Raw genomic sequence first — 12952 nt, 5'->3', positions numbered from 1 at the left:
CGGAACAGAGGTTTCTAACACCCATGGTCTATCCTGGCAAAATGAAAGTCATATGAACATATTTTTTGAAAGTTGAGATTGAGAGTCTAGAGAGAAAGGTCACTAATCAAGTCTCCATTTTCGTTTGCCCTCTAGTTTTTTGAATGGCAAAAAGACTGCCACTGACAATAGTGACCTTTCTTGAAGACAGACAGGCGACCTGTCCTCTGGAGTACCAACCTGATTCCAGTTTGCTGACCTTTGATCCGCCTAAAGCTCCCCAGGCCCAATCACTGTCACACTGTGATACTCAGACTGCATTCCAAGTGGCTCCCTATTCCCTATATAGTGCACTACCTTTGACAAGAGCCCTTTGTGGGACTGCAGAGACCAAGAATACCTTTCCTACCCAATCTTAGATGGAGAAAAAAAAAATACTTTAGAGACTTTCCTGTAGACTCAAACAGCCTCTCTATGTCGACTGTTGTTTGGCGTTTAACTGAGGCAAACATGATATGACAAGGCAATTTTGTAGTTCGAAGGTTCACCTGTACAGGTAATTGCAAAAAAAAGAAAAAAAGTTAAGACCAACATAAAGTGTCTTAATAGGATGTTGGGCAACCACGAGCCGCAAAAACAGCATCAGGGAACCTTGGCTTATATTCTACAAGTGTCTGGAACTCTATTGGAGGGATGCGACACCATTCTTCCACAATAAATTCCATCATTTGGTGTTGTGTTGATGCAGTCTCAGGCGCCACTCCAGAATCTCCCATAAGTGTTCAATTGGGTTGAGATCTGGAGACTGACACACCCTTTAAACCCCCAATGCTCCTTTCAGACCCCTCTTTCAAAGTCACTGAAATCTCATCTTCTGGTCATGGTAACCAAAATAATGGGCAACTGGGCATTTTTATACATTACCCTGAGCATGATGGGATGTTAATTGCTTAATTAACTCAGAAACCACACCTGTGTGGATGCACAAGCTTTCAATATACTTTGTATACCTCATTTACTCAAGTGTTTCCATTATTTTGGAAAGTACCTGTATATATTACACTGAACAAAAATATAAACACAACCATTTTGAGACATCTGTGGCATCGTGTGACAACACGGCACATTGTAGCCTTTTATTAGCCTTTTTATTGCACAAAAAATAAGCTTTTCGTGCATATGGAAAAAATCTTTTATCTTTGAAAGTCTTGGTTTCTGGCTAGTGTGAGCCTGTAATCGAACCCACAAATGCTGATGCTCCAGATACTCAACTTGTCTAAAAGCCAGTTTTATTGCTTCTTTAAATCAGGACAACAGTTTTCAGCTGTGCTAACGTAATTGCAAAAGGGTTTTCTAAAGATCAATTAGCCTTTTAAAATGATAAACTTGGATTAGCTAACATAACGTGCCATTGGAACACAGGAGTGATGGTTGCTGATAATGGGCCTCTGTACGCCTATGTAGATATTGCATAAAAAATCTGCCGTTTCCAGCTACAATAGTCATTTACAACATTAACAATGTCTACACTTTATTTCGGATCAATTTGATGTTATTTTAAATGGACATTTTTTTTTTTTGCTTTTCTTTCAAAAACAAGGACATTTCTAAGTGACCCCAAACTTTTGAGCGTTAGTGTGTGTGTGTGTTTATGTATGTATGTATGTATGTATGTATGTATGTATGTATGTATGTATGTATGTATGTATGTATATATATATATATATATATATATATATATATATATATACACACACACACACACAATTTTTTAAATTATTTTTGAATCCATAGGCATCAGTGAATCAAATCAAGAGGTTATCTGTTCTCTCTGTGAATGGGTCAGGGGTTAGCTCATGCATTTAAGCCTTTTTTTTACAAACGTTACGGTCTTAAGCGATAGCTCTAAAAAGGACTTGATTGAAGGCTGAGAGGACGAATACTAATCTAAATCATGTACAATGGTAAAGCTAGGATGAGTTTATTTTTTCCCCTCTTTCAGGTCTCTTTTCTTTTACTCACCGTGAACTCGTGAGGTTGAAAGGGTAATGTAACAATTTTTATGAGGATTGAAGCTTGACCTCTGGCCCAGTTTCATGTGTTGTGCTATATGCTCTTCTCTCTCTCTGCTGAGGTTAAATATAGCATATGTTGGAACGGTTTTAAAATGTTAAAAGCTACAAGGTCAAGGACGTGGTTCCGTCAGTCACACACCATGAATCCTAACGAGACGCAAACTCATTGTATAGAAAAACCCATTGGAATAACAATTCCAAGAAAGGCACCAATAAGAAAAGAGAAGGTTTCTGAAGATCCAGCGTTGGGATGGAAATAGCGTTTGAGTAAGGGACAGATATACAGTGAAATAAACGGACTTACTATTTGGAGTTTAGGAAGGAAGAGAGATGGAGGAGTTACACAGACGGACAAGATGAGTGCCCGTGTAGAAACCCAGATTTGTGCCCTTTGCCCTCTTAAAGGAGTGTCGTTTAGAAAGATATTGATATTCAAAATATGAATAAGATTCCATATTCAACAGTTCCTTGCTTTATTTGCGAACACAGTTGTGGCGAACCAATGTCCCTGAAAATGAAACACCTTGCCGTGTAGACTGGTCAAATGAAAAATACAGTCTAAGATCAAGAGAGACGGGTGGAGAGCAAAAGTATCTCTGTAGAAGTGTCTGTTGATGTTGGGAAGGATTCAGACACCTTCACTTTGTTCACATCATCCTTTGTACAGCCAACATAGAACTACGTGGATCCCCCAATGAAAGTTAGAGGGATGTGTACGGGGTCAATTTCACACTATATGATTTGAATTGAAAATAAGATAAATCATGAACATGAAAAATAAAGTTGAGAATGTAAACATATTTTCGAGGACGGGGGAAATAATTGATGTTGAAATCAAAAAGCCAAACAATTGAAAGCATAGTATAGTATAGTATAGTATAGTATAGTATAGTATGTATAGAATTGTAAACAAAAATAACACATCAAAAGCTAAATCCAAAAACTTCAAAGCCAGAGCAAGACTCTGACAAATGAGAAAAACTAGTGGACCAATGGAGACTCATTGTCTACGCCTCCCTCTAATAATGGCAAAACTCGCAATCGAAAAGACTGGCAGTGAAAGCAAAGAAACAGACATCAAAAGCAGAGATATGAGTAGCATAACCAAAAGGTAGTACATGCTGGCAAGTGTGTAGGAAAAATGTATTCAATAGGATTGGTTGCTGGGAAAGTTTCACCAAAAAGGATTTTTGCATATGTTTTCAAATATATATTTTTTAGCATTTGTCATAGTTTTGCTCTCGCTTTTAAATGATTTGCTTACAAGTTTGTGCATTTTGATGTCTTATTTTAGTTTACAATTATATACATTTTGCTTTCAATTGATAGGTTTTTGATTTCAACATACATTACTTCACCCGTTCTCGAAAATATGTTTACATTGTCAACTTTATTTTTCATGTTCATGATTTATTTAATTTTGAAATCAATACACATGGTTTGAAATCGACCCCATTGATGTGGCAGCAGGCCTATAAAGATGTGGCATGATTGTCATCGACATGAAAAGACTATGTTCGAGATCAGACTGCCGTCAGACTGCACAGAATCACTGATCTGGCAATCACCATGGGTCCCTAATAACTACGTTTTACGTGTTCAAGACTGATGCCTTCTAAACTGATGCCTTCTAACATGCTGACACTCTTACCCTCTTCCTGTCCCAGGGGCTGGTCACTCAGCTGGGTCTCCAGCGGCACCTGTTGGCCGCCGTCCACCACCTGCGCCTGGCCCAGGTCCAGCATGCCCTGCTGCTCCGAGCCCACCGTGGGAGGAGCCTCCTGCTGTAGGGTGCCGTCCTCCAGCTCCACCTGTAGGTCGTGGGTCACGGTGGTGCCATCCATGGGGTCGTCCAGCGGCGAAGGCTCCGGGTTCTGCTGTTGGTGGAGCTGCTGGGCCAACTCATACCTGGGAGGGGGAATGAGGAGGTGGATTCAGGTTGCTTACTACTTTGACCTACAAAACAAACAGAAATCAGCCATTTCCTATGGAAATATTAGATATCTAGAGATTTAGAGTTGAGAAAGATTCAATTTCACACAAATTTCAGCAATGTGACAATAACCAAATTGGGAGAGCGACGCAGTGCTAGCCACTTAGCTAGCCAGTATTCTTGATCACATGCCCTGAATTAGGGCCTGTAGTTTTTCCTTTTTCCACCTGGTCAGATCACATGACCTGAAACAACTCTGTGCCCGACAACACATGAGCATTACTAACCTGTGGGTCTTCATGTGCTTCCTGCAGTTGGGTGAGGACTTGAAGGTCTTCTGGCAGTAAGGGCACATGTAGGGCCGCATGTCGCTGTGGGTGGTCATATGGCGGCGCAGGCTGCCGCTGGTGGTGAACGTGGTGTCACAAATCAGGCACTTGTAGGCCTTGAGGCCCGAGTGGGTCCGGATGTGGGCCTTCAGCACCCCCGAGGAGGCAAAGCCCTTACTGCACTGGACACACTTGTACGGCCTCTCTCCCGTGTGAGACCTGATGGAAGATGACCGAACAATATTAATATCATGAGACAGACCGTGCATTCAGAAAGTATTCAGACCAAGACTTTTTACACATTTTATTATGCTACAGCCTTATTCTAAAATTGATTACAAAAAAAAAATATATATATATCCTCAATCTACATACAATACCCCATAATGACAGGTTAAAAATATTTTTGCAGAGTTATTACAAATAAAAACAGAAAAACTCCAAATTGAGCTCAGGTGCATCCTGTTTCCATTGATCATCCTCAGAAGTTTCTACAACTTGGAGTACACCTGCAGTAAATTGAAATGATTGGACATAATTTGGAAAGGAACACACCTGTCTATATAAGGTCCCACAGTTGACAGTGCATGTCAGAGCAAAAACCAAGCCATGAGGACGAAAGGAATTGTCAGTAGACCTCCGAGACAGGATTGCGTCGTGGCACAGATCTGGGGAAGGGTACCAAAAAATGTCAGCAGTATTGAAGGTCCCCAAGAACACAGTGGCCTCCATCATCCTTAAATGGAAGAAGTTTGGAACCACTAAGATCTTCCTAGAGCTGGCCGCCCAGCCAAACTGAAAAGGGCCTTGTTCAGGGAGGTGACCAAGAACTTGATGGTCACTCTGACAGAACTCCAGAGTTCCTCTGTGGAGATGGGGGAACCTTCCAGAAGGACAACCATCTCTGCAGCACTCCACCAATCAGACTTTTATAGTAGAGTGGCCCAACAGAAGCCACTCCTCAGTAGAAGGCACCTTAATAAGGACTCTCAGACCACGAAAAACAAGATTCTCTGGTCTGATGAAACCAAGATTATATTCATTGGAATGAATGCCAAGCATCACATCTGGAGGAAACCTGGCACCATACCTACAGTAAAGCATGGTGGTGGCACCATCATGCTGTGGGGATGTTTTTCAACGGCAGGGACTGGGAGACTAGATGAACAGAGCAAAGTACAGAGATGAAAACCTGCTCCAGAGCACTCAGGACCTCAGACTGGGGCGAAGGTTCGCCTTCCAACAGGACAAAGACCCTAAGCACACAACCAAGACAACGCAGGGGGCTTCGGGACAAGTCTCAATGTACTTGAGTGGCCCAGCCAGAGCCCGGACCTGAACATCTCTGGAGACACCTGAAAATAGCTGTGCAGTGATGCTCTCCATCCAACCTGACAGAGCTTGAGAGGATCTGCAGAGAAGAATGGGAGAAACTCCCCAAATACAGGTGTGCCAAGCTTGTGGCGTCATACCCAAAAAGACTCGAGGCTGTAATCGTTGCCAAAGGGGATTCAACAAAGTACTGAGTAAAGTGTGATATTATTTATTTTTTTATACATTTGCAAAAAATTCCTGACAATGTTTTATACATTTTGCTTTGTCATTATGAAGTTTTGTGTGTAAATTGATGAGGGGGAAAAAACTATTAAATCCATTTTAAAATAAGGCTGTAAGGTAACAAAATTTGGAGAAAGTCAAGGGGTCTGAATACTTTCCGAATGCACAAGAACAGAAAGGCCCTCACACTGAATATGCTCCCAAAGACCACCTTTACTGACAACGTTTTGATCCGCAAGAATCTCCCTCTGGACATATCACAAACACTTTGCATATCAACCCTGGGTATAGTAGAATGTTATGACTGGGTGTGTTATGGTCTGAGTCAATGGCTCAAATTAGGGAGAATAAATAGTTCTATACATGTCAAGGGACTCGAACTTGCAAATCCCCCCCAAAAAAGAACCGTAAAGCATTATACGTTATGATTGGTGTATGCAGTAAATTCCCTCTGAGGAACACGTTTATCAGTATAATGTGACAGAGTTTTGACTTGGGCTCGGTCCTAGGTCTAACGTAAACAGACAGGAGGGAGTACAGAACATCAATCTCAGATAGGCTGAGCAGAGCAGCGAAGGCAACGTCGTTATTAAGGTTTTATATTATATTATATTAACATTAAGGTCAACTTTTGTTTCCTTGTTTATCGAGACTGTGACCTTTGTTAAATAGGCTGTTACTTTTTTCTTTTCCCCACAGTAGTGAAACAAAGAATCATTTTTGTAAAAGGGGAAGATTCGATGTGTCAGCCCAAAGGGCAAAACGACATCTTGAGAGAATCAATGAATATCGCTCGCCAATTACTCCTTGGAGCCCCAAACTTCAATCTCCCATTTTTCTCATCCTAAGAAAAAAACTCTGAAACTGAATGTGATACTCATTGTAGAGGGATTTTGTTCCTGTGGTAAATGGCGGGATGACATTTTCCAGATACATTTGCTAGTTAATGGACCTGTAATGACTTAGGCTACTGAAAACAAAAATAAGACCTATCCATCACTGTGACATTACACGTTATTCCTGACAACAACCTGGAGATTAAACCAGACAAAATAAAATGGCCTGTCACACATTTTAGTCATTTAGCAGACGCTCTTATCCAGAGCGACTTACAGGAGCAATTACTGTTTTGGTTACTGGCCCAACGCTCTTATCCACTAGGCTACCTGCCACCCCACATCTGAATATTTCTCTCCCCCTCTCTGTCCCTAAATCCCTTCAAATCGTTTTCCTCTCTAAACTGGCCTGTCCTATCATAAACCAGGCCCACAGGGCATAGACAGTAGACATTAGCCAGACCTGGGTTCAAATTGTATTTGTTTTCTATACTTTAAATACACTTCATGACGAAAAGTATGTGTACACCTGCTAGTTTAACATCTAATTGCAAAATTATTGCTGCCAAAACAGCCTCCACTATTCTGGGTAGGCTTTCCACTAGATGTTGGAACATTGCTGCGGGGACTTGCTTCCATTCAGCCACAAGAGCATTAGTGAGCATTAGTGATGTTGGCCGATTAGGCCTGGCTCGCAGTCCGTGGTCCAATTCATCCCAAAGATGTTCGATGGGGTTGAGGTTAGGGCTCCGTGCAGGCCAGTCAAGTTATTCCACACTGATCTCGACAAACCATCTGTATGGACCTCGCTTTGTGCACAGGGGTATTGTCATGCAAAAACAGGAACGGGCCTTCCCCAAACTGTTGCCACAAAGTTGGAAGAGCAGAATCATCTAGAATGTAATTGTATGCTGTAGCGTTAAGATTTCCCTTCAACGGAACTAAGGAGCCCAGACCATTATTCCTCCTCCACCAAACTTTACAGTTGGCACTATGCATTGGGGCAGGTGGCGTTCTCCTGGCATCCGCCAACCCATATTCGTCCGTCGGACTGCCAGATTGTGAAGTGTGATTCATCACTCCAGAGAACGCGTTTCCACTTCTCCAATGGCGGCAAGCTTTACACCACTCCAGTCGATGCTCGACCTTGCGCATAGTAATCTTAGGCTTGTGTGCCATGGAAACCCATTTCATGAAGCTCCCGACTAACAATGATTGTGCTGACGTTGCTTCTAGAGGCAGTTTGAAACTATGTAGTGAGTGTTGCAACCGAGGACAGACAATTTTTTATGCGGGATTGCGCTTCAGCACTCAGCACTCGCGTTCTGTGAGCTTGTATGGCCTACCACTTCGCGGCGCCTAGACATTTCCACTTCACAATAACCGCACTCACGGTTGACTGAGGCAGCTTGACGAACTGACTTGTTGTAAAGGTGGCATTCTATGACGGTGCCACGTTGAAAGTCATGGGCAATGGGCGTGGCTGAATCCACAAATTTGAAGGGGAATCCAAGCACTTTTGTATACACTACCATTCAAAAGTTTGGGGTCACTTAGAAATGTCCTTGTTTTTGAAAGAAAAGCAAAGAAAATTGTCCATTAAAATAACATCAAATTGATCAGAAAAACAGTGTAGATATTGTTAATTTTGTAGCTGGAAACGGCAGATTTTTTAAGGAATATCTACACACGCGTACAGAGGCCCATTATGAGCAACCATCACTCCCGTGTTCCAATGGCATGTTGTGTTAGCTAATCCAAGTTCATAATTTAAAAAAAAGCAAATTAATCATTAGAAAACCCTTTTGCAATTATGTTAGCACAGCTGAAAACTGTTGTCCTGATTTAAAGAAGCAATAAAACTGGCCTTCTTTAGACTAGTTGAGTATCTGGAGCATCAGCATTTGTGGCCTGAAACTCGTCAGTCTATTCTTGTTTTGAGAAATGAAGGCTATTCCATGCGAGAAATTGCCAAGAAACTCATACAACGCTGTGTACTACTCCCTTCACAGAAGAGCAAACTGGCTCTAACCAGAATAGAAAGAGGAGTGGGAAGCCCTGGTGCACAGTTTGAGAAACAGATGCCTTACAAGTCCTCAACTGGCAGCTTCATTAAATACTACCCGCAAAACAACGTCAACAGTGAAGATGCGACTCCAGGATGCTGGCGTTCTAGGCAGGGTTGCAAAGAAAAAGCCATATCTCAGACTGGCCAATAAAAATAAAAGATTAAGAACACAGAAACTGGACAGAGGAAGACTGGGGAAAAAAGTGTTATGGACAGACTAATCTAAGTTTGAGGTGTTCAGATCCCAAATATCAACATTAGTGAGACGCATAAAAAAATGAAAAGATGCTAGAGGAGTGCTTGATGTCATCTGTCAAGCATGGTGGAGGCAATGTGATGGCTTTGGTTGAGGTAAAGTGGATCTTTAAGAAGGAAGGCTATCACTCCATTTTGCAACACCATGCCATACCCTTTGGAGTCAAATCTTCCTACAACTGGGCAATGAACCAAAGCACAGCTCAAAACTATGCAATAACTATTTATGGAAGAATCAGTTATCTGGTATTCTGTCTATAATGGAATGGCCAGCACAGTCACCGGATCGCAACCCTATAGAGCTGTTGTGGGAGCAGATGGAAGTGAAGTGCCCATCGAGCCAACCCAACTTGTTGGAGGTGCTTCAGGAAGCATGGGGTGAAATCTCTTCAGATTATCTCAACAAATTGACAACTAGAATGCCAAAGGTCTACAAGGCTGTAATTGCTCCAAATGGAGGACTCTTTGACAAAAACAAAGTTTGAAGGACACAATTATTATTTAAATTCAAAATAATTATTTATAACATTGTCAACATCTTGACTAAATTTCCTATTCATTTTGCAACTTATGAACGGTAATGTATATACTGTACTTTAGCTGCGCATGATCAAGTTAGTCTGGCACTCTAGGCAGGCTCAATAAAACCCTCAAAGTATTTGAAAGAAAACAAATACTACTTGAACCCATGTGTCTGCCAGTGGCTCAAACCCTCTGCCATGTGCTGAGCCCTCCTCCCCCTGCCTCCTTGTCCATCCCCGGGCTCTGCTCAGCCCGGCTCATCCCTCTCGCATCAAATGAGGAGCTAATGCCCCTAAGCCACAGGGGTGGACTCTAACTCCACTGATAACGGCAGCTCAGCAGCTGTCTGACATGCTACAGCAGGCTTATCCCAGTGACAAGGTACAAGAGGATCTAAACTGAGGCGAAATATATAACTTCCTCTCACTACTATATATCCCTGCACTGTATCAGAAATACATTCACTGGTATATGTCGGCTGCTTCAGAGAGGATGCTATTTCTAAAGGAATACATGTGAATACAAACTGTGTGTGTGTGTGTGTGTGTGTGTGTGTGTGTGTGTGTGTGTGTGTGTGTGTGTGTGTGTGAGACACAGTACGTGTGTGTACGTGAGTGCGTATAGAGGATAGCTGTACCTAACGTGCTGCTTGAGGTGGCTGGATTTCTTATAGGCCTTGTTACAGCAGGGACACTTGTATGGCCGATCATTGTCCACCATCTCCAGGTATGTCTGAAAGACCAGGCGAGGGTTCTGGGACTGGATGAGACCTGGGGAGGAGGGGACAATATGAACAAAGTGCGTGTGTGTGTGCATGCGTGAATGTGAGGGAGCGAGCGAGTATTCATGCGTTACCGAGGTCCGTGATGAGTATGGGCTCTTGCAGGGGGATATCAGGCAGAGGTAGGTTGCTCTTGGACACCTTGGTTCTGTGGATTTTGCGTGGGAACTTGTGCTTCTTCTGCTGCAGGCTCTTGAAGTGGGAGGCGATGTGCGTTTTTCTGTGGCCTGACGTACGGAAGATCTTGTCACAGTGAGGGCACGGGAACGGACGCACACCTGACAACAAGAACATTCGCCTCAATTAGCACGTAGAATGAAATAACAATAACGAGAACAAACTGCATCAGTTTTGAAATGGAAATGTATTCATGTCAGTTTAATCAAGAGACACACTAGAGAAAATACATACTTGAAATCATACTTGAAATCGATTTAACGTACCAATGTCTCCTGAGAGATGACATGAAATCAAAAGAATCCTGTGGAACGCCAACGCCTAAAGTTGTCAGCAACTAGCCGAACCGAACTACTGTACTCGCTTTAAAGACCTTCACTTTTCTTTTTCAAGCGGCTATAGTACTGTTTGTCCATTTTGAGACACCATAGCCAGTATACGATTCCTCCGAATAGTCAGAATTAATCTAAGATAACTAGAAATCTGTCATTCATTTTTACGTTTTTACCGAAGAGATCTTAAATCGCTCAATTTTACATCTAACTAGAATGTTTGGTGCAGTATTTTCCAATATTTTTTGTTGCATGAAAACGAGTAATCTCTTTGAATGACAACAAAGACTTTATTGAAGAATCCCTACTGTTGACCAATCACAGACGAAGGGGCGTAGACTCGCTTGATTCCAGCTGCCAGAACAACTGAAAAGAACTTCACCGAAGTCCATAACGGGCAAAATGTTGTCATAATACTACTCTGGAAAAAATTAAGAGACCACTGCAAAATGATCAGTTTCTCTGGTTTTATTATTTATACAGTTGAAGTCAGAAGTTTACATACACTTAGGTACTTTTTTCAACCACTCCACAAATTTCTTGTTAAACTATAGTTTTGGCATGTTGGTTAGGACATCTACTTTGCGCATGATACAAGTAATTTTTCCAACAATTGTTAAACAGACAGTATTTCACTGTATCACAATTCCAGTGGGTCAGAAATGTACATACACTAAGTTGACTGTGCCTTTAAACAGCTGGGAAAATTCCAGAAAATGATGTAATGGCTTTAGAAGCAACTGATAGGCTAATTAACATAATTTGAGTCAATTGGAGTTGTACCTGTGGATGTACTTCAAGGCCTACCTTCAAACTCAGTGCCTCTTCGCTTGACATCATGGGAAAATCGAAAGAAATCAGCCAAGACCTCCACAAGTCTGGTTCATCCTTGGGAGCAATTTCCAAACACCTGAAGGTACCACGTTCATCTGTACAAACAATAGTACGCAAGAATAAACACCATGGGACCACGCAGCCGTCATACCGCTCAGGAAGGAGACGCATTCTGTCTCCTAGAGATGAACGCACTTTGGTGTGAAAAGTGCAAATCCCAGAACAATAGCAAAGGACCTGGTGAAGATGCTGGAGGAAACAGGTACAAAAGTATCTATATCCACAGTAAAAACGAGTCCTATATTGACATAACCTGAAAGGCCACTCAACAAGGAAGAAGCCACTGCTCCAAATCCGCCATAAAAAAGACAGACTACGGTTTGCAACTGCACATTGGGATAAAGATCGTACTTTTTGGAGAAATGTACGCTGGTCTGATGAAACAAAAATAGAACTGTTTGGCCATAATGACCCTCGTTATGTTTGGAGGAAAAAGGGAGAGTGTTGCAAGCCGAAGAACACCATCCCAACCATGAAGCACGGGGGTGGCAGCATCATGTTGTGAGGGTGCTTTGCTGCAGGAGGGACTGGTGCACTTCACAAAATACATGGCATCATGAGGAGGGAAAATTATGTGGATATATTGAAGCAACATCTCAAGACATCAGTCAGGAAGTTAAAGCTTGGTCGCAAATGGGTCTTCCAAATGGACAATGACCTCAAGCATACTTACAAAGTTGTGGCAAAATGGCTTGAGGACAACAAAGTCAAAGTATTGGAGTGGCCATCACAAAGCCCTGACCTCAATCCTATAGAAAATTTGTGGGCAGAACTGAAAAAGTGTGTGCAAGCAAGGAGGTCTACAAACCTGACTCAGTTACACCCATCAGGAGGAATGGGCCAAATTACACCCAACTTATTGTGGGAAGCTTGTGGAAGACTACCCGAAACATTTGACCCAAGTTAAACAATTTAAAGGCAATGCCAACTGGTCAAAATAACAAAAAAGATGCAGTGTTGTCAAACCTCGAATAATGCAAAGAAAATAAAGTTCATAACCATTTTTATACAACACAATACTAACGTTTTAACTTAGGAAGAGTTCAGAAATCAATATTTGGTGGAATAAGCCTGATTTTCAATCACAGCTTTCACGCGTCTTGGAATGCTCTCCACCACCATCATTAAGTTTGGTGCCAGGACAACAACGTCTCCCTCAACGTGAGCAAGTCAAAGGAGCTGATCATGGATTACAGGAAAAGGCGGGCCGAACA

General features: G+C 42.1%; 1 protein-coding gene across 1 annotated transcript in view; it reads right to left on the bottom strand.

Annotated features, from left to right (window-relative positions):
- LOC109864453 (zinc finger protein 236-like) overlaps positions 1–12952 on the bottom strand; it is a 91330-nt gene that overhangs the window by 45931 nt on the left and 32447 nt on the right. Inside the window, exons 11-14 of the mRNA XM_031792021.1 lie at positions 10410–10613; positions 10192–10324; positions 4275–4535; positions 3706–3962 (exon numbers count right to left, since the gene is read on the bottom strand). Coding sequence (XP_031647881.1) covers positions 3706–3962; positions 4275–4535; positions 10192–10324; positions 10410–10613 — 855 coding nt within the window. The remainder of the gene's footprint in view (positions 1–3705; positions 3963–4274; positions 4536–10191; positions 10325–10409; positions 10614–12952) is intronic.

This window comes from Oncorhynchus kisutch, linkage group LG2 (genome assembly GCF_002021735.2).
Source record: "Oncorhynchus kisutch isolate 150728-3 linkage group LG2, Okis_V2, whole genome shotgun sequence".
Classification (NCBI taxonomy): domain Eukaryota; kingdom Metazoa; phylum Chordata; class Actinopteri; order Salmoniformes; family Salmonidae; genus Oncorhynchus; species Oncorhynchus kisutch.
The sequence above is the reverse complement of the archived record's forward strand: the minus strand, read 5'-3'. Positions and strand labels throughout refer to the sequence as shown.